The sequence below is a fragment of the Amblyraja radiata genome, chromosome 10, assembly GCF_010909765.2.
Source record: "Amblyraja radiata isolate CabotCenter1 chromosome 10, sAmbRad1.1.pri, whole genome shotgun sequence".
Lineage (NCBI taxonomy): Eukaryota > Metazoa > Chordata > Chondrichthyes > Rajiformes > Rajidae > Amblyraja > Amblyraja radiata.
The window spans coordinates 23,002,022-23,024,415 of NC_045965.1; the positions used below are offsets into that span (position 1 = coordinate 23,002,022).

A 22,394-nucleotide genomic window follows, 5' to 3' on the forward strand; every position below is an offset into this window, starting at 1 on the left:
GATCCCCTCTCAATCTCCTAAATTCTAGAGAGTATAAACCAAGTCTATCCAGTCTTTCTTCATAAGACAGTCCTGACATCCCAGGAATCAGTCTGGTGAACCTTCTCTGCACTCCCTCTATGGCAATAATGTCCTTCCTCAGATTTGGAGACCAAAACTGTACGCAATACTCCAGGTGTGGTCTCACCAAGACCCTGTACAACTGCAGTAGAACCTCCCTGCTCCTATACTCAAATCCTTTTGCTATGAAAGCTAACATACCATTCGCTTTCTTCACTGCCTGCTGCACCTGCATGCCTACTTTCAATGACTGGTGTACCATGACACCCAGGTCTCGCTGCATCTCCCCTTTTCCTAATCGGCCACCATTTAGATAATAGTCTGCTTTCCTGTTTTTGCCACCAAAATGGATAACCTCACATTTATCCACATTATACTGCATCTGCCAAACATTTGCCCACTCACCCAGCCTATCCAAGTCACCTTGCAGTCTCTTAGCATCCTCCTCACAGCTAACACTGCCCCCCAGCTTAGTGTCATTCGCAAACTTGGAGATATTGCCTTCAATTCCCTCATCCAGATCATTAATATATATTGTAAATATCTGGGGTCCCAGCACTGAGCCTTGCGGTACCCCACTAGTCACTGCCCGCCATTGTGAAAAGGACCCGTTTACTCCTACTCTTTGCTTCCTGTTTGCCAGCCAGTTCTCTATCCACATCAATACTGAACCCCCAATGCCGTGTGCTTTAAGTTTGTATACTAATCTCTTATGTGGGACCTTGTCGAAAGCCTTCTGGAAGTCTAGATACACCACATCCACTGGTTCTCCCCTATCCACGCTACTTGTTACATCCTCGAAAAATTCTATAAGATTCGTCAGACATGATTTACCCTTCATAAATCCATGCTGACTTTGTCCAATGATTTCACCACTTTCCAAATGTGCTGCTATCCCATCTTTAATAACTGACTCTAGCAGTTTCCCCACTACCGATGTTAGACTAACTGGTCTGTAATTCCCCGTTTTCTCTCTCCCTCCCTTCTTAAAAAGTGGGGTTACGTTTGCTACCCGCCAATCCTCAGGAACTACTCCAGAATCTAAAGAGTTTTGAAAGATTATTACTAATGCATCCACTATTTCTGGAGCTACTTCCTTAAGTACTCTGGGATGCAGCCTATCTGGCCCTGGGGATTTATCGGCCTTTAATCCATTTAATTTACCCAACACCACTTCCCGGCTAACCTGGATTTCACTCAATTCCTCCAACTCCTTTGACCCGCGGTCCCCTGCTATTTCCGGCAGATTATTTATGTCTTCCTTAGTGAAGACGGAACCAAAGTAGTTATTCAATTGGTCCGCCATATCCTTGTTCCCCATGATCAACTCACCTGTTTCTGACTGCAAGGGACCTACATTTGTTTTAACTAATCTCTTTCTTTTCACATATCTATAAAAACTTTTGCAGTCAGTTTTTATGTTCCCTGCCAGTTTTCTTTCATAATCTATTTTTCCTTTCCTAATTAAGCCCTTTGTCCTCCTCTGCTGGTCTCTGAATTTCTCCCAGTCCTCTGGTATGCTGCTTTTTCTGGCTAATTTGTACGCATCATCCTTCGCTTTGATACTATCCCTGATTTCCCTTGTTATCCACGGATGCACTACCTTCCCTGATTTATTCTTTTGCCAAACTGGGATGAACAATTTTTGTAGTTCATCCATGCAGTCTTTAAATGTCTTCCATTGCATATCCACCGTCAACCCTTTTAGAATTAATTGCCAGTCAATCTTGGCCAATTCACGTCTCATACCCTCAAAGTTACCTTTCTTTAAGTTCAGAACCATTGTTTCTGAATTAACAATGTCACTCTCCATCCTAATGAAGAACTCAACCATATTATGGTTACTCTTGCCCAAGGGGGCACGTACAACAAGACTGCTAACTAACCCTTCCTCATTACTCAATACCCAGTCTAAAATAGCCTGCTCTCTCGTTGGTTCCTCTACATGTTGATTTAGATAACTATCCCGCATACATTCCAAGAAATCCTCTTCCTCAGCACCCCTGCCAATTTGATTCACCCAATCTATATGTAGATTGAAGTCACCCATTATAACTATTTTGCCTTTGTCGCACGCATTTCTAATTTCCTGTTTGATACCATCTCCAACTTCACTACTACTGTTAGGTGGCCTGTACACAACATCCACCAGCGTTTTCTGCCCCTTAGTGTTTCGCAGCTCTACCCATACCGATTCCACATCCTCCAAACTAATGTCCTTCCTTTCCATTGCGTTAATCTCCTCTCTAACCAGCAACGCTACCCCACCTCCTTTTCCTTTCTCTCTATCCCTCCTGAATATTGAATATCCCTGGATGTTCAGCTCCCAGCCTTGGTCACCCTGGAGCCATGTCTCCGTGATCCCTACTATATCATAATCATTAATGGCTATCTGCACGTTCAACTCATCCACCTTATTACGAATACTCCTTGCATTGAGACACAAAGCCTTCAGGCTTGTTTTTACAACGCTCTTACCCCTTATACAATTATGTTGAAAAGTGGCCCTTTTTGATTTTTGCCCTGGTTTTGTCTGCCTGCCACTTTTACTTTTCACCTTGCTACCTATTGCTTCTACCCTCATTTTACACCCCCCTGCCTCTCTGCTCTTGTACCCATCCCCCTGCCACATTAGTTTAAATCCTCCCCGACAGCACTAGCAAACACTCCCCCAAGGACATTGGTTCCATTCCAGCCCAGGTGCAGACCGTCCTGTTTGTACTGGTCCCACCTCCCCCAGAACTGGTTCCAATGCCCTAAAAATTTGAATCCCTCCCCTAAGCTAAGTGGGGTGTTGGGACTTTAATTTCAAGCTGAATTGGAGGATAAAAGTTGCTATGTTTTGCGTGGTGCCTTGATGGGACTGCATTTGGAATATCACACATTTTCTGCCCCTGCTTAAAAGCAGAATATACCTGTTTTGGAGTAAGTACCTGTTTCAACGAATGCAATCAACCTGGCGTGCACAATCAAATAAGATCAAATAGAACTAGTTGTCAGACAACTTTAGGCTGTGCACGCCATATGCAAGAAGAAGAAGATCTGATGCTCTTTTGTCTCCTCCACCTCTGGTCTCTGTCAGTGCTTCCATTTATCTGTCAATCATCCCTCCTCACTTGTATCCACCCATCACACACCAGGCTTTGCCCCGCTCACTGCTACGGAAAGGTTGTTGCTCCTAGGTGAATATCTTTGCTGAAAAATCTGGTATAATAATTTAAGGTGAGGACAGAATGTTGCTTAATATCGGCCCACCAACATCCTCAATGCAGACTGATACAAAAGCCACGAAGTATGTAAAGTAATAAACATGCTTGAAGAAACATCTCATCCACATTAGAAGACTGCAAGATCTGTTTCTATTCTGGAAAAACACTACAGTAGAATAAGGGAATATTGCATTGTCATGGCGCTGTCATACAGATGAGATACAAGACATTTTTTTTTAAATGAGGGATCTGCCTATTGACTTGGTAAATATCTTGCCCTCAAACCAAAATAATCGGCAGCGATTATCTGGGCATCATTACATTGCTATTTGTGAAACCAGGTTATGCACAACTTGGGTGAGCAACTTGCAACAAATGCAGAAGTAACCACGCTTATTTCAATGACAGGAGACAGAAAGTGATCTTTTTGTATCTGCGAGAGAATAGCAAGTCAGTTAGTCACCACATTTGCTTCTATACACCAAGCTACATTAATTCATACAGCCACCCATTATTCACACCCATCCAACTTAAATACTCCACTCCATAAACAGCATGTTACTGCACTCAGCCAATCTCTAAAATTGAGTTGTCCACACCTGACAGGAGATACAATGGGAGTTTCTTCTGTTGTGTCATTCAAGTCTTTCACTTGCTCAGGATCACTGACAACACTTTGCCCGAGGCCCAGTATCCTTCCTTCAGTAGAGACTTGATCTGAAATACTTGCAGATGCCCATGTGGTGTTATCCACAGGAGAATGTGGCACACTTCCAGCAACATCTGTACCTGCCAAAATTAAAGGTTAAAGACTATTAGCAGTATGATAATGACCATCTTCCCAATCGTCTCAACCCAATGAAAATTAACTAATATGTGCAGCATTCATACAAGTCTCTCCTTCCCGATTGCAAAGTTCTTCACCCAGGAAGGGGAGTGAGAATGAGAGGTGATAAGAGTTTAAAAAATCAACATCATTTACCATCTATTTTCATTTTCTTTCTTGAAGAACTGGATGATCGGGAGGAGGGTGTGGAACGGTGCACTGGAGAACGAGGGGACACCTCCTCAGGCCGTCTAACTCGAGATCTTTTGCTGGGAAGCTCCTCACAGACACTGGAAGGACTGCTGGTACAACTGCCAAAGAATCCCAAAGCACAAAGATCAATTATTAAGGGCTTTATTTTCAAACAGACCGTTAACTGATATCTTAGTCTTTCCTGCAAAATATATGGCTGGAACTGAAGTATCTCCAGCAAAAGGTTCTGAACGTTACAGGTACACACATGCCCATTCAGTGTCAAAGCAACAATGCTTTAAAAAATGTCTGAGGATACACTGCAAGTTTGGATAGAGGGAGGGCTAAGGACTAAGTAGAATTAAAAAAAGATTGAGAACATTAAGCTTCAGGTGCTATAGTACTGGCAGAGATTGGGTGATATTGGCATGTCCGCAGATAGAATTCCAGACTTTTCCAGAATAATTGGACTTTAAATTAACATTCAGAAAACCACAGAATCAAGTGGAACAGCAGGTATAGATCCTGCCCCATACCAATTTAAATGGAATGTAAAAATGAGGAAATATACTAATTACTGGTTGTATGGAATCTCATTAGCTTCCAGATGGATGGTCAAGATAAAACTTCCCCATTCATCTCAAGTTGGTCTTGTACTATTTTCACATTACCACAAGTGGATCAAACATATCTGAAAGTAGCTCATGATGGAATCATAGAATTAGAAAGTTTGGCGATCATTCAATTCCAAAATATTTCATTTACTTTCAGCAGGTAATGGGACAGGGAAAATAGAGTGCTATAGGCATGCTAACCTCTTTGCAAGATTGCCAAGTCAGCAAGATTTTTAAAATAATCTACATGAGCACAATGGAGCTCTGCGCAGCACAACAGTGACAGGCTGGTGCCAGACTTCCTCCATTTAAAATGTCTCACCAGGGCCCTAAAATAAATAGGAAGGAGCTATTTTGCTTAAAATGATTAAAAAACACAGGAGGCAAAGAATTTGTAAGGGAATTCAAGGGAAGATGAGGAAAGAAAATACACCTGAAGCATAACAGGGGCCTGGAATTTACTGCCTGAAAGAGGACAGAGACAAAAACACTCATTATGTTTAAAAAGTACCTCAATGTATATTTCAAATGTTGTGACCTGCAGAGTTATGGTAAAAAAGTGAAATAAAGCAGGGGGGCTCTTCATCCATCCAGCAGACACAATAGCTGAACTGCCTTCTATAATTCTAATGCTTCACATCTACGATTTGAAAACCCTATTGTAAGGATGCAGTAATTTATTTCTGCCATTAGAGAACACTGCTGTGGTATGTGATATAGCAATTGATTCCATGGGACACGTGGCCCCAAATATGGCGCTGGTATATATAGAACAGGGTCTTGTGAATGCATGAAAAGGTTTCTCGATATCAATTCGTCAAACTCAAAGGATTTTTATTACATCCAGCAACTAACCCAACAATAAAAATTACTTGCACTAGACAGGACACCACAGTTCCAATATTCTTGTATTACATAACTTTATAGATCAACAAGCTTGTAGCACATTTAGGCCAATTAGATTGCAACATAGGCAATGGATATTTGAACACATTTACAGATGGGTAGTTGTGATGGGATGATTTTCTGACAGGAGGCCCATGAACAGTGATGTGTGGTAGGGGTTGTTGCTGGGTCAATTGTTGTATTATCTATGTTAACAATTTGGGGTGACAATGTAGTTAATATTATTAGTAAATATGATGATGACACCAAAATTGGTGATATAGTGGAGAGTGAGGAAGGATATGAAGTTTACAACATGATTTAGGTCTGTTGGGACGGTGGGCCAAGGAATGGGGCAATTGGAATGTAACTGATAAATATGAGGTGTTGCACTTTGGTATGTTCAACCCGGTCAGGACGCAGTAAATGGTAGAGTCCTGGAAAGTGCTGCAGAACAGCTGTGGGAGTACAGATGCATGGTTTCCTGAAACTGACAAGTCAAGTGGACATGGTGATGAAGGCAGTATTTGACACACTTGCCTTCATTGGGGATGGTTTTGAGTACAAATTCTTGGACATCATGATGCAGCTGTATAAGTCATTGGTGAGACCACACTTGGCGTACTGTGTGCCATTCTGGCCACCCAGCTATTTAGTTTAGTTTATGGTCATGTGTACCACGGTTCAGTGAAAAGCTTTTGTTGCATGTTAACCAGTCAGCGGAAATACACAATTACAATCTAGATACATGATTACGGGCCAGAGATGTCGTTAAGATTCACCAGGATGTAACCTGCATTTGCGGTTTAAGATATAGGGAGAAGCCGAATAAAGACTGTGGGAATAAAACAATTAAGCGCTGCCAGCTCATCTGACTAACAGTGGAAAGGCATTAGAAGAGAATTGCATGTTCCTGGGCAAATGCTGTGGAAAAGACAAGAATGACAATGTGTGAACAGTTATCTTGCAATGCAACAGTGGTTATACATTAAAAGTAACTTAAGGCTCTAAAGCCTATTGAGACATTAAGGTCATGAAATAAAGAAGGGCCATCTTGACACTGCATAGTCCAGGAATTACTGCAAGAACTGTAAAAACTGCAATTACGGCGGCGACCTGGATCCGGGGCTCGGCCGCGGGCCAGTGGAGGACAATGTCGGGAGCTCGCAGGTCACAGGCTGGTGCCTGTTTTCCGGAGCACCCGTTGCAACAGCTGCGTCCGCTGGACTGGAGGGCGGCAGCTTCGACCACCCTCGGGCCGCGGAGTTTGAACCGCGGGACTGATACCATCGCCCGGTGGGGTATCGCCTGGGCGCAGAGGGAGAAGAGGAGGGAAGAGACAGTAACTCTAAGACTTTTGCCTCCATCACAGTGAGGAGGTGTTTGGTGAACTCACTGTGGTGGATGTTAATTTGTGTTTATTGTGTTTTGTTATTATTACATGTATGGCTGCAGGCAACAGCATTTCGTTCAGACCGAAAGGTCTGAATGACAAATAAAGGATTCAATTCAATTCAATTCAATTCAACTCCACTCCTTTGTCACTCTCATGGGAGAGCAACAACAAAGCTGCATTTGAAAGATCTGTTGCAGGATCTGTCACAAGTGTCGGCACCAGCACAGCTAGACGAGCTGTTTACTATCTGATTTTCCATCTGACCATGAAAAATAAGGTAAATTTATTGGAGACATATTTAAATCTTGAAGACTTTAAATGGAATGAACAGGATAGAATTGCTTCTATTGCCAGGAGAGTTTGTAAGTGAAAGATAACTAGTGAACAAACCAGAAACTTGTTTTCAAGCCTCTAATGTTGCAGTTCTTCAATATTTTAAAGGATTTCATCTAATGTTAAATTGTTTTGTTATAAAAATGAAATATCCTCCTATAATTTGTTTTTGATGCAGTAAAGCACTTTGATTTGGTCTGAAGAGTGGTGCCCACTTGCACAAAGCCATGTTTACTTACCTTTGGTATGAAGGTAACCTCCTGCTTACACCTGTGCTGCTTTGAGAGGAAAGGAAATCATCTTCATATACATCAACTTCTTCAGGTCTCGTTGCAGATACCAGAGGTTGCAGTGTTGGGGAACCTTTATCGGACTGTTCCTCTAAACCTCCTGTTCACAAAACATACATGATCATAAAGTTAAGATGTGGCAACTTTCAACAGGCTCTTTGATGAAAATGTCATTGCAAACACCCTTCACTCATCTATTTTCCATCAATGTGGCAAGATAGTAGCAGTCAAGCTAACATTTATTAGAGTCCCAGAACATGCCATTCATCCACTCCACCATGTCATATTAGCAACACCAACCCATAAGAACCTAGGCCTCTTTTCTCTTCCAATGCAGAAGAATGTGGGCCAGTCCCATCGCACACCAAACCTTAGATCTAAAGCTGCTCTGACAACTGCCTGCTTAACAACTCCTGGGCGTCTCAACCCCAAATCCACATCAACATCCAGCAACCTACACCACTATTGTGCAAGTATCTTTCCTGGTTTTCAATCCCAAGGAGTTCTGTCAGAAAATATCACTCAAGAAGTGGTTGTAATAATCTTATTTTGTTGTGACGCCCTTCACGGTCTGCTAATATATCTCTAAATTCATGCATGAGATCAATGTATACTTGGACTAAGAGAATACACACATTGCAAAAAAGGGCGAGTCAAGAGAAAGAAAACAGACTGGACAGTGGGAAAAGAGGGGATAGTATGCATTAATTTCCAGCTAAGTCATAAACATGCAGCCTAATGCTCATGCCCATGTTTGGTCCTTACCTCTCCCACAGAACTGGTAGGTCTTTGTAAAGATGTTAATCACACTGTGAGGGCTTCCCTTGGCTAGCTCTTCCCAGGGAGCTTTGCTCTTGTGTCCTTCCAATTGCAATTGAAGTGGCTGGTACCTCTCTGCTTCTTTCTGGAACTCTGCAACAGGCTGGGAAGGATTTGACACTTCTGCACAAAAATCCTTGTTTTTTAACCTTTGTGTTAATTTAGTTGGGTCTCTGGAACTTGGCTGACAATCCTCTTCTGAGAGACTTCCTTCACTCAGTAATGGCCCTTCACTGATTGAGCCCCCGCTGGAATTGGGGGAATCAAACTGTTTCCTATCCTGACCGAGTTTTTGTAGGTTTTGCTCCAGTGCCTCAAGTGACCTCTTGTATGCATTTTCCCAGCTGACCTCATGGCACTTTTCAGGCCTCTTCGCTGAAAAGTTGTCACTCTGTGGCACCTCACTAAGCTTTTTGCACTCATACAAATTGCCAGCCCCTGGCAGTTGATCTACAAAGGCAGTGTGGCCCATGTTGGGTCCTTGAATTCTCCAAATTCTGGATGAGGCATCGTCACCACCACCATCACGAACAGGTGGGCTGGCAAGCTTCGACCAGTGCCTGTCATCCCAAGTGGTCTGCAGGACATCGTGTTCAGAGTCCTGCATTATGCCATAGTTGATGCCAGCACCTGCCAGCTTTTTCGCTTCATTTTCGATCCTGTTGGACAGGGAGGCTGCTGTTGCTTTGAGCGCTTCAATGCGGTCGATTTTGCTTTTGTATGGTACTGCAGCCTTTGGCCCAGCTGCTGTATGATCATATGATGGGAAACCAGAGTGTGAGCACAGGAGAGAAGGTGCCTGTCCTTTTGGTGCAGCATCCTTCTTCTTTGCTATTGTCTCATAATCACTGGAAAACATACTTCGGGGTTCCAGGTTTAGCAGGTGGGAGAAGAGATTACCCTCAGTGGAAGGATGAGCAGCATGGGCTGTTGAATTGACCTGTTGAGAGGGTATCCAGGAAAGCTCCAAATGTTCACGCCTGGAAAAGAAATTAAGTGAAAGTAAGGTTTTAATAGCTCACAATGGTAGATTTGCATCCAAATAGAACATTACCAGTTCCAGCTGCTCGACATCGACAGGACCACAAAATCTAGTTGGAGACTTCAATGAAGTACTAAGTGTGCTGAAAAGTTAAGGGTCTAGTCCTTTTGATATTCTTTCAGATTAACATTAAAGATATAATAACAACACTTGAAAAACTATCTAAAGTTCTCTCAAAGATCCAATCAATATTTAATGGCACAATATCATTTGAAAAAGGCAACACTCTTACTATTACACATATGGATATCCTGGATGTCTGCCCATTTTCAGTCACATTTCCGATGTGAGCATAATGGATGCACAATAAGTGTAGTTTAAGATCTCCAGTCCAATTCCATGGGATGAAACAGCATTCAAATTGTAGATAAATTTAGCTTACTAAAGAAACATCTTCATCATCTCTTAACTGTGCCATTTAAAAATGTTACTTAGTTACAATTTTATACTTTGAGAGCAAGTAAACTACAAATCCATATTAAAAACATTTATTATATTTATTATTGGATTTGGTCTTATCATTGGCTTCATGAAATTTCTCCTTGATTAGTATAGTAAACATTCAATCACTTGCTGGTGATGAAAATTGCTGCTCCAAGAAACAAACTTACTTAAATATTTCAATTTCATCCCTCCAATCCATGGAGATTTTCCTTCACTATCTATATAACTGTTAGTGGGGTTCAAAACCAGAGAGACAATCTCCATAAATCATCTGCAAGGCCATAAGTGGCTTCATAGTGACAATTTGTCCAATCAATACTCTCATCTGCACTGATGTTCTTTGTTAATTTATTATTCGTACTCTTCATACAGCACAGCATGATGCTTGTATCTTCTCACTTGAAAGTCTACAGCCTTCAAAGTTGTCATCATTCAGTCACTGAACATGATGTACTCACAAGTCATTCCAATTTTGCCTGCGACACTTGCCCCCTAATGATAATTTGCTTCTTGAATATGTCAATTCCAAAAGTTGTTCTTCTAACTACATGTCACAAGAACAATCAACTGAAGGGAAGGCATGGATCACCTTTGAGTTTAGAAGAATGAGGGATGATCTTACTGAAACACAAAAGATCCTAAGGGACCATAACAGGGCAGATGTCAAAAAATTTTCACTAGTGGGAGAATCTCAAACAATGGGCCAAAGTTTCGGTCCACGGAGCTCCGGGCATACTGTTAACTGATAACGGCAGTCAATTTTCCAGCCAACACTTCAAGGAATTTGCTGCACGCTGGAATTTTCGCCACATTACCAGCAGCCCTGAATATCCACAGTCAAATGGACTAGCTGAGCGGGCTGTCAAGAGTGCCAAACAGCTCATGGAATGTTCGTACAGAGCTAATTCCGACGTATTCCTGGATCTACTCAACCTACGTAACATCTCCCGTAACCCCATTTTGGGTTCACCTGCTCAACGTTTATTGTCGAGGCAGACCCGAGCCACATGCCTGTGGCGAATCAGGCATTGATCCCACAGGTGGTTCCACCATCGGAAGTCCAGTCCAGGTTACAACAAAAGCGAGACATTCAAAAACAATGGTGTGACAAGACAAGTAGGCCACTGCCACCATTAACCAAGGGGCAGGTGGTTCGTTTGCAGACTGACAAAGGCCATGACCGTATTGGTGTAATATCAGGAACTGCTTCTGAGCCATGCTCATATCTGGTCAGTGCTGATGGCTGTACCTACAGGCATAACAGACAAAATATCCTGCCTGTGAACGAGCCAGTTCCACCTCCATATTACCCAGACCGCACAAGTGTACTTCCATCCGTGTCCAGCGGCATTAATCCGCCCACACTAGCACAACAACCCACTTCTGCAACGGCTGCTTTGCCAGTAGCGACGCCCACTTCGCCTGCACCACAGTCTCCTGTTTCATCACCGGGAATGCTGGCTCAGTCTCCCTCACCTATTAAGCCACCCGCTCAGTCCCCAGTGGGGAAAAACGGAGATGGTCTTTATCGCACACGTGCTGGTCGTGTTTGCAAGCCGGTCGTGAAGTACCCAGGCTATGTTTGACTTTCCTCCAGTTTATTATCAATTACTATATATGCCTTAATTAGTCAATGGTTTTGTACTGAAGTTTAATTCTTTAAGAGGGAGGATGTAGATCAGTGTCACTCATGTTACGAGGCATACTTTGTAGCTATACCCACTAGTTTAACAGAAAGCTTCCCTGCCTTGCTCTCTCACTTTTAGAGTAATGTGCTAATATGAAGTTACCTATGCTGTTACGTTAATAAAGTCTTTGGATCTTAATCACGGTGTAAGACTTTGGTTATTCCAACAGCAGAAGCTCAACAGTAACTCATTGGAAGTTTTTAAAATCATAGGTAAATAGATTTCTCAAAGATTGGAGGATTGAGGGTTATGGGATCTGGCATGGAGAAGTTAGATCAGTTACACTCATATCGATTGGCTGGGTAACTGTCATGGGCTAGAGGGCCATCCTTGTATTGAGTGGCGACTTAAAAGCCAGCATTTGTGCTTTCATTTTTTCTACAATAATGAAGAGATCATCAGAAGATCAAGTTTTTCAGCTGTTAATAAAAATCTCATACTGCAAGTACTTGCAAACTAAAATAAATACTGAAAATGCTTGAAATAGACAGGTCAGGCAGCCTCTGAGGCACCCTTACATCATGGGTGGGTTTCCAATGGTTTTTGCTTTATTTCAAACTTTTCAGCTAAATTCAGCTTCAGATGTGTGACTGTATTCAATGATTCTGTAAATTATGACAATTTTGAAGACTGTAGCCTTTTAATTAAGAAGATACAAGCAGCATGCTGTGGTGCACAAAGAGTATGAATAATGAATTAACAAAGAACCCAAGTGAAGATGAGAGTATTGAATGGACAAATTGTCACTTTATTGGCCCTAGTTTACATCAATGGTAACTAATTAATTCTTAAGGAGTTAAAAATGTTTAAAAATGTAGAATGAAGACATTTTATTTCTCTCAGCTCTCACTTCTGTGATGGGAATCTAGCAGCTAGTTATCCAGGGTAAACACAGGCCGGCTATTTTTATTAGAAGCAAACATATTATGGTAAAGTATAGTTACATATTATAGTAAAAAAAACTTTTCATATGCATCACTCATACATTATTAAAATTTTCAATTGTCGATTAATTCTGCTTCTAGTGTTTTTTTATATAGATAGAAAGAGAGAGAAAGAATTACAAATATCAAAAAAGAGAAAAGGTGGAATGAATTACTTATAATACGTAATTGGAGATAAGTTCGTAGATTATAAAGTATAACTTTTCATCTAATCCTGAGTTCAAGCTTCAGTTGGGTTTTCGCGCCGGGCCAATCTATCCCTTCAAAGAGTTAAATTTTTTATTTTTTTTTATTTCACAGGCAAACTGATACACAAGGCTAAACAACAGTGTCATTTAACAGAACTGATCTATAGATACAAATAGACACAATTTATCAAAGATACCCATTCATTTGTCATACCAATTGATTTTGAAATGAATAGAGTGTCTGTTTTAAAAAAACACAGCCTGCCACATCGCCACGCGTTGCTCAGTGCACAATGCCAAAATTCATTAGCACCAGCAGAATTTTCCTGGAAACTCACTAAAGAAATGGTATGTGGTTTGCAGAAATTAACAGATACTCTTTGTGAGCATGTTTTACCATATGCTTGCATTGAACTCCCCAACACAATGTTTTAGATGGTGAGTCAACTGCTGTCCAATAATAATTTTAAAAAACTTGCATTTAATTCAGTCGAATATATTTACGCACTTCATACAGGGCACCATAATGTTTGGGACACAGCAATGTCATGTGATTGAAAATAGTCATGTTTACTATTTTTTTGCATATCCTTTGCATGCAATGACTGCTTGAAGTCTGTGATTCATGGGCATCACCAGTTGCTGGGTGTCTTCTCTGATGATGCTCTGTATTGCAGCCATCTTTAGCTTATGCTTGTTTTGGGGGCTAGTCCCCTTCAGTTTTCTCTTCAGCATATAAAAGGCATACTCAATTGGGTTCAGATCGGGTGATTGACTGCCCACTCAAGAAATTACCATTTTTTAGCTTTGAAAAACTCCTTTTGCAGTCTGTTTGGGAACATTGTCTTGCTGTAGAATTAACCGCCGGCCTAAGAGTTTCGAGGCATTTGTTTGAACTTGAGCATATAGGATGTGCCTATACACTTCAGAATTCATTATGTTACCACCATCAGCAGTTGTATCATCAATGAAGATCAGTGAGCCAATGGTTTGCATCTTGCAGTGTAGCCTCTGTATTTCTGTTCATGAAGTCTTCTGCAGACAGTGGTCATTGACAATTCCACATCTGACTCCTGAAGAGTGTTTCTGATCTGTCAGACAGGTGTTTGGGGATTTTACTTTATTATAGAGAGAATTCTTCTGTCATCAGCTGCGGAGGTCTTCCTTGGCCTGCCAGTCCCTTTGCGATTAGTAAGCTCAATGATGTTCCAAACAGTTGACTTTGTTAAGCCTAAGGTTTGGCTGATGTCTCTAACAGTTTTATTCTTGTTTCTCAGTCTCATAATGGCTGCTTTGACTTTCATTGACACAACTTTGGTCCTCATGTTGATAAATAGTATTAAAGGTTTCCAAAGGTGATGGAAAGAATGGAGGAAAGACTAGGTACTGAGAGTTCTCTTATACCTACATTAAGGAGGCAATTAAACACATGTGTCCCAAACATTATGGTGCCCTGAAATGGGGGGAACTATGTATAAACACTGGGTGAAAAAAGTTTTTCCTCATCTCAGTCCTAAATGGCTGACCCCTTATTCTTAAACTGTGACCACTGGTTCTGGACTCCCCCAACATCAGGAACTTTTTTCCTGCATTTAGCCTGTACAATCCTTTAAGAATTTTATATGCTTCTATATAAGATCCCCTCTCATCCTAAATTCCAGTGAATACAAGCACAGTCGACCCATTCTTTCATCATATGTCAGTCCCGCCATCCCGGAAATTAACCTGGTGAACCTACACTGCACTCCCTCAATAGCAGTAATGTCCTTCCTCAAATTAAGAGGCCAAAATTACACACAATACTCCAGGTGTGGTCTCACCAGAGCCCGTTAAAACTGCAGTAGGACCTCCTTGCTCCTAAGCTTAAATCCTCTCGCAATGAAGGCCAACATAATATGTAAGAAGGAACTGCAGATGCTGGTTTAAACCAAACAAAAAGCTGGAGTAACTTAGCAAGACAGGCAGCATCTCTGGTGAGAAGGAATGGGTAACGTTTCAGGTCGAGACCCTTCTTCAGACTGGTTAGGGACAAGGAAAACGAGAGATATATATGGTGATGTGTTGAGATAAAGAACAATGAATGAAAGATATGCAAAAAAGTAACAATGATAAAGGAAACATGCCATTATTAGCAGTTTGTAGGGTGAAAACAAGAACTTGATAGGGGGAGGGATAGAGAGAGGGAATGTCAGGGCTATCTGACAAACCATCCAATTTCCCTCTACTAACACTAGCAGAGCTGGTCCTCACCCTCAACAACCTCTCCTTTCACTCCCCCCACTTCCTCCAAGTACAAGGCATAGCTATGGGCACCAGCATGGGCCCCCAGCAATGCCTGGCTCTCTGTCGTGTACGTTGAACAATCCCTGCTCCAGGCGTACATTGGCCCTATCCCCGAACTCTATCTCCGTTACATTGATGTGTGCATCGGTGCTACCTCCTACGCCCATGCAGAACTCATGGACTTCATCAAGTTCACCACCAATTTTCAACCTGCACTCAGATTTACTTGGACCATCTCCGACACCTCCCTCCCCTTTCTTGATCTCACAGTCTCCATCACAGGAAATGGACTAATGACTGACGTCTATTACAAACCGCCTAACTCCCACAACTATCTAGACTACACTTTTTCCCACCCTGCTTCCTGCAAAGACTGTATCCCCTACTTCCAATTCCTCCATCTACGCCACATCTGTGCCCAAGATGAGGTGTTCCATACTAGGACATCTGAGATGTCCTCATTCTTTAGGGAACGGGATTCCCCTCTCCCATCATAGATGAGACCCTCACTCATGTCTCCTCGGTATCCCGCAGCACTGCCTTTGCTCCCCCTCTCCCTAGACGCAACAGAGGCAGAGTCCCCCCCTCGTCCTTACCTTCCACCCCATCAGCTGTCGCATACAACACATAATCCTCCGAAATTTCCGCCACCTCCAACGGGATCCCACATTCTCCCATTTTAACCCTTTCTGCCTTCTGCTGAGACTGTTCCTTCGGCAACTCCCTGGTTAGCATCCCTTCCCACCCAAGCCACCCCCTCCCCAGGTACTTTTCCCTGCAACCACAGAAGATGCAACACCTGTCGCTATACCTCCTCCCTCGACTGTCCAGGGACCCCGACAGTCCTTTCAAGTTAGGCAGAGGTTCACTTGAACCTCCTCCAACCTTATCTACTGTATCCATTGTTCAAGATGTAGACTCTTATACATCGGCGAGACCAAACACAGACTGGGCAATCATTTTGTGGAACCCATTCGCTCATCCCACCTGACCTACCTGATCTCGCGGTTGCTGGACACTTTAATTCTCCTTCCCATTCCTACAAAGACCTTTCTGTCCTAGGTCTCCTCCCTTGTCAGAGTGAGGCTAAACATAAATTGGAGGAAGAGCATCACATATTTCGCTTGGGCAGCCTGCAGCCCAGTGGTATGAATATTGATTTCTCTCACTTCAGGTAGCCCCAGCATTCCATCTCTCTCTCTCTATCCCTCCCTCACCCAAGTCGCACTAGCTTCTCATTTTCACCCTACAAAGAGCTAACAATGGCCTGTTTCCTTTATCTTCGTTACTTTTTTGCATATCTTTCATTCATTGTTCTTTATCTCTCCACATCACTATCTATATCTCTCGTTTCACTTATCCCAAACCAGTCTGAAGAAGGGTCTAGACCCGAAACGTCACCCATTCCTTCTCTCCGGAGATGGTGCCTGTCCTGCTGAGTTACTCTAACTTTTTGTGCCTACCATTCAGAGAATAATCTGCCTTCCTGTTCTTGCCACCAAAGTGGATAACCTCACATTTATCCACATTATACTGCATTTGTCATGCATCTGCCCACTCACCCAACCTATCCAAGTCACCCTGCAGCCTCATAGCATCCTCCTCGCATCTCACACTGCCACCCAGCTTTGTGTCATCCGCAAACTTTGAAATATCACATTTAATTCCCTTGTCTAAATCGTTTATATTGTAAATAATAGGGGTCCCAGTACCGAGTCTTGCGGCATCCCACTAGTCACTGCCTGCCATTCTGAAAAGGATCCGTTAATTCCTACTCTTTGCTTCCTGTCTGCCAACCAGTTCTCTATCTATCAATACCCTACACCCAATACCATATGCTATAATTTTGCACACTAATCTCTTGTGTAGGACCTTGTCAAAGGCTTATTGAAAGTCCAGATGCACCACATCTATTGGCTCTCCCTTATCCATTTTACTTGTTACATCCTCAAAAAAATTCCAGAAGATTAGTCAATCATGATTTCCCCTTCATAAATCCATGCTGACTTTGACCGATCCTGTCACTGCTTTCCAAATGCGCTGCTATAACATCTTTAATAATCGACTCAAGCATCTTCCCCACTCCGATGTAAAGCTAACTGGTCTATAATTCCCCGTTTTCTCTCTCCCTCCTTTCTTAAAAAGTAAAGTTACATTGGCTACCCTCGTCTTGGAGGCATCTTAGAAGGAAGAGGCACAAGCTTACATAAACTTCAATACTTTGCTATCCAGGCAGCAGGACGACATGACAAAGGACACCATACCTGACCTCATTTAATAAGCAGATGGCCGAGACCAAGTAGCAAAAATTCATTCAGTGAACTCAAGTCATTATGTTTGTGACAGAGAACAGGCATGAAGATAAGTTGGAAAAAGGTCTCTGTTTTCCTTCGACAACGTTTGGATTAAACATGGCTGGAAAATTAAAGACGTAATAAATACTTGATAAACGAAGGAACAATAAGGGCGATGTGTGACTATTCCATGAATGTTATGTACAAGAGAATTTATAGTATATATTAATTTGAGCAGCATTGGTTGAAATATGCAAAATGCATCTTACCGGCCTGGAGCCTGCCGAGACTCAGAGAGAGACATGTCACTACTCGAAGAGGCACTGAGGGGACGATCCTGTCCTTTATTCTCTTTGTCAGATTCTCCTGAAGGCTGATAGATGGTCTTTGGCTGAAAAAAGTGAGCAAAAATATTATACAGATCTAATAGTATTAAAACCAAAGGCAATCTTTTGCTAGCATACCATTCATGACAAACAAAATGTTGTACTCAAGTTGTTTGGCCATTTATAACCAGATTATAACCAGATTGTCCTCATCAAAAGAGCTTTATGAAAGATGTCTGAAGTTGATTTGCTAAAATTGAGAGCATCTATTCAGCTAGCTCTTGCACCATCTTTTCAGATCCCCTTACCACCTTAAATTAAAATAGTCCAGTGCCCCAACCTTAATTCTCAATCCTAGTTTCATTGTACCTTTAAATTTGGTGCAACACCAATTTACTAGTAATGACAGCCCACCCAGGCCAAGCTAACATAAAATGTTTCCTCTTCGCCAAAAAGTCTTTGAAGGCAAGTTATCGCCTAAATTTATTTCTTCTGTAATTTCACATATGAAACTCTCCAATCAAGGTTCTGAGTTGCCAAAGCACCAAAGTGGCTGTAATCAAAATTATCATAAACAAACCTGGCAATAGTTGGCTAACATGTTAAGTTGAAAACATGTTCAAAACTTTAATAATGAGCCATATGCTATTAAGAGATAACTGATAATTGTTTGCACTCTTTGATATATCTGCATCTAAACTCAGGAATTCCCTCTACTCTGTCCTCTAAAATTCTCCTGAAAATTAAGCATATTTTAATATAGTTAAGCCCTCGCAATAACAGATTTCTACATGTGTAGGAAGGAACTGCAGATGCTGGTTGAAAGCGAAGATAGACACAAAAAGCTGGAGTAACTCAGCGGGACAGGCGGCATCTCTGAGGAGGAATGGGTGACGTTTCGAGGGTTGAGACCCTTCTTCAGACTGGTTAGGGATAAGGCAGTGACTAGTGGGGTGCCGCAAGACTCGGTGCTGGGACCCCAGTTATTTACAATACATATTAACGATTTGGACAGGGGAATTAAATGTGACATCTCCAAGTTTGCGGATGGCGATGAGGATGCTATGAGGCTACAGAGTGACTTGGATAGGTTGGGTGAGTGGGCAGATGCATGACAAATGCAGTATAATGTGGATAAATGTGAGGTTATCCACTTTGGTGGCAAGAACAGGAAGGCAGATTATTATCTGAATGGTAGGCACAAAAAGCTGGCGTAACTCAACGGGGCAGGCAGCATCTCTGGAGAGAAGGAATGGGTGAGGTTTGGGGTCAAGACCCTTCTTCACACTGGTTAGGGATAAAAGATAGGGAAACGAGAGATAGACGGTGATGGGGAGAAAAAAAGAGCCGACATTCCCCCTCTTTCTATCCCACCCAAGTCACACTAACTTCTCGTTTTCACCCACAAACAGCTAATAATGGCCTGTTTCCTTTATCATTGTTACTTTTATTCATTGCTCTTTATCTCTCCACATCACTGTCTATATCTCTCTCATTTTCCTTCTCTTCCCTTCTTTATCTCACCACATCTCGTCTATATCTCTCGTTTCGTCTGAAGAAGGGTTTCGACTCCTTCTCTCCAGAGATGCTGCCTGTCCCGCTGAGTTACTCCAGTTTTTGTGTCTATCTACGGATTTCTACTTAACGGATTTTGGTTATAGCGGACTCAGGCTCCCATTGCACCACATACCCACTTCCGCCAGTCACCCAATGAGCTTGTGCCCCACAACGTCTTTCAGGTTACGGGAGTAAAGCGTGCAAGTTGCAACGCAGCGGCTGGAGTACCGGGCCTGTCCCTGGCTTACTGCGTGTGGGAACGGGGGCTCAGTGGCTCCACGGCCTGTGAATTCCTGCTTGTTTATTGTGACACACATGAAATTAATAAACCAATAACTCAGGTCTTCCCCCATAGTCAATTACCTCTTCTATTCTTCGTTATAAGCTAAATTGAGGAAATCTTTTAATTACAATTAAAAATGGCACATTTATTTTAAAGGGTTACCTGTTTCTCCTCTGGTACTGATTGGTTGGGAGGTGGCTCATTAAATTTAGCTAGCTCAGTTACACATTTTGTAAAAGTCTCCTGTAAATATTTTTGGCATACGGGTTCTGGCCTGGACTTTGAAAAGGCTTCTTTTTGTTTCCTATAGAGCTCTTGCAGTCGTTTGTTCTTTTGTTCCATTGCTTCCTTCTGAGCTTTCTTCTCTTCTGTCTGCCTCTTTTTCCTTTCTGTTTGTTGCCTGGCAATAAATTGCCTTACCTCCTCTGCATCATAATGTCTCAATCGCTTCAGCTGCATTTCAGTGCTCATGCTAGACTTCTCTTGCTTTCGCTTAGTTGGGCTCACACTTCTGGAGAAAGCACGGCCTTCTGTAGTCCGTTTGCCACTTTCTAAATCTGCTGAATCTTTCCGAGCTTCCTCAAGCTGAAGGTCATCAAGTATCTCTCTAACTTCAGCCGGCAGCACATGTGTATTCAGCACTTCAAGCTTGTCTTGGCCCTCTTCCTTTCTCCATTCATCCCCCAAAGGCTGCTTGGCTGAGCGGGATTCACAACTTGCTGGTCTCGATTTTCTGGAAGCTTCGAGCCCATGCTCAGGGTCCACTCTCACAGCATTTACTGTATAGGGCACGAAAACAAGAACAACTTATCTTCAAGCACAATGAGAAGATTGGCAACTTTAGGATTGGAAGACAGAGGTTTACAAATCATGTTATTCAACTCCAAAATTATGTTTAGAAGTTACAAAATTAGGTCTGGCTATGTGGTATCAAACTGCTGGACCAGGAAAAAAAGTTTCTAACATGGGATTCAATTACCGCATTTCACATACAAATCACTGGTGCACAAAATATGTCACTATACTAATACTATATTTCTGCTACATAGCAGGTTTCCTTAATCCAAATTGGTTATATTGCGATTGATGAAGGGCCTGTCCCACTTACTCAATTTTTTCGGCAACTTGCCGGCTCCCGCATAATCGTAACAGGTTGCTGAAAATTTTCAACATGTTGAAAATCCAGCGACAACCAGAAAAACGTATGACTCTTTGGGCAACTACTCACGACCACAGGCGTCACCCCGCAGCGTCCAAAATTCGCTGCAATTTCTTGCTGCCTTGGATGGAGCTGTTACCAAACCATGCTGTGATTTATCACGATAAAATGCTTTCTACAGCGCATCTGTAGAAGTTGGTGAGAGATGTTGGGGACATACTGAACTTCCTAACCCTTCTAACGAAGAGACGTTCATGTGCTTTCTTGGCTGTTGCTTCAATATGGCTGGTCCAGGACAAGTTACTGATGTTGTTTGTTATGTTAATTTGTCATGTTTGTTGCTCAAGTACAACGTCACACCATTCAATGCATTTGAAAGGCAGGACTTGAAACTAGGATGCAGGCATTGACACACCAGTGACCTAGGTGTTCTGCACCAGGAGGAAAGCACAGCCCATAAGACAGGGTGTCCTGATTTGGTGAGATACAGGGGATCTTGACGGCAGGCGAGACAGGTAATAGAACCATGACCCTCTGCTTTTGTAATTGTCCAATGGATTAGATTCCCACAGTTTATTTGAGTAAGCTATGACACCATGACATAGGAAGCTGCTGAAGTGGACAAAAAAAACAAGGGGGCAACTGGTGAGGGGGACTGACACAGCGCCCTCTAAGAGCAACGGTTCAGAAAGCTGTGTAGCCTGACCAGAACAAGCTTCCAACATACAATCAGGACTGAAGAGGAACTATCCAGCTGCCATAGTACAAATCGCTGCAAATGACATCAGTGGGACAAAAACAATTCTGCCTGGCACCAAATTAAGAAACAGAACTTCAAAAGGTTCATTATCAATAAGGTCCAAAAGTAACTCAGGTTAGGATTTGGGAAACAAACACCTATCTCAAAGATTGATCTGGCAGAAGTGATTTTGATTTATATAACACTGGCACCAGTCCTGTGAAAAGTGTGAGCTGCACCATTGGAAGAGTCTACAACTGAACAGTGCATAGGCTAGTATTCAAGTGAATAAGGTAAGATTTTAAAATTAATACTAGGGGCAAGGAATTAAAGCTGCATAGATGCAATAAATCAAAGACTTGAATCATGCAAGGTAGAGTTTTACTATGGGGAATGATAAACTGTGATAGGAAGGGTGTACAAAATGTAAAAATAAATCAGTGGAAACCAATATTGGTTACAAAATGATCAAAAGACAAAACTATAGGCTTTGTGTCCGAATACAATTTCATAACTATTACGGAGACTAGGCTACATTGTGAAAAATATGAGAACCCATATGTTGAAGAGTTCCTAATTAATGAAGAAATTGTAAAACCGGAGGGAGAGATAGTGGGCGGGCAGGGGATAAGGGGAGAGAAAAGGATACAAGGCCGTTTCTCTCTCTCCTTTTGGAAAATCTGACCACGCGGCCATTTTCCTGCTGCCGGAGTATAAACAACGGATAGTACGGGAAGCGGCAGTGACGAAGGACATAAAGCAGTGGTGTGGCCATTCAGAGGCCATGCTGTAAGATCCACTGAGGGATGTTGACAGGAATATG

General features: G+C 42.3%; 1 protein-coding gene across 6 annotated transcripts in view; it reads right to left on the reverse strand.

Moving 5' to 3' along the window:
* The window catches only part of cep350 (centrosomal protein 350), a 120,227-nt gene that overhangs the window by 61,284 nt on the left and 36,549 nt on the right, over positions 1–22,394 (reverse strand). For all 6 annotated transcript variants that reach the window (XM_033028348.1, XM_033028347.1, XM_033028346.1 and 3 more), the window contains exons 10-15: positions 19,836–20,452; positions 17,777–17,898; positions 8,571–9,604; positions 7,755–7,905; positions 4,252–4,406; positions 3,869–4,058 (exon numbers count right to left, since the gene is read on the reverse strand). In XM_033028348.1, coding sequence (XP_032884239.1) covers positions 3,869–4,058; positions 4,252–4,406; positions 7,755–7,905; positions 8,571–9,604; positions 17,777–17,898; positions 19,836–20,452 — 2,269 coding nt within the window. The remainder of the gene's footprint in view (positions 1–3,868; positions 4,059–4,251; positions 4,407–7,754; positions 7,906–8,570; positions 9,605–17,776; positions 17,899–19,835; positions 20,453–22,394) is intronic.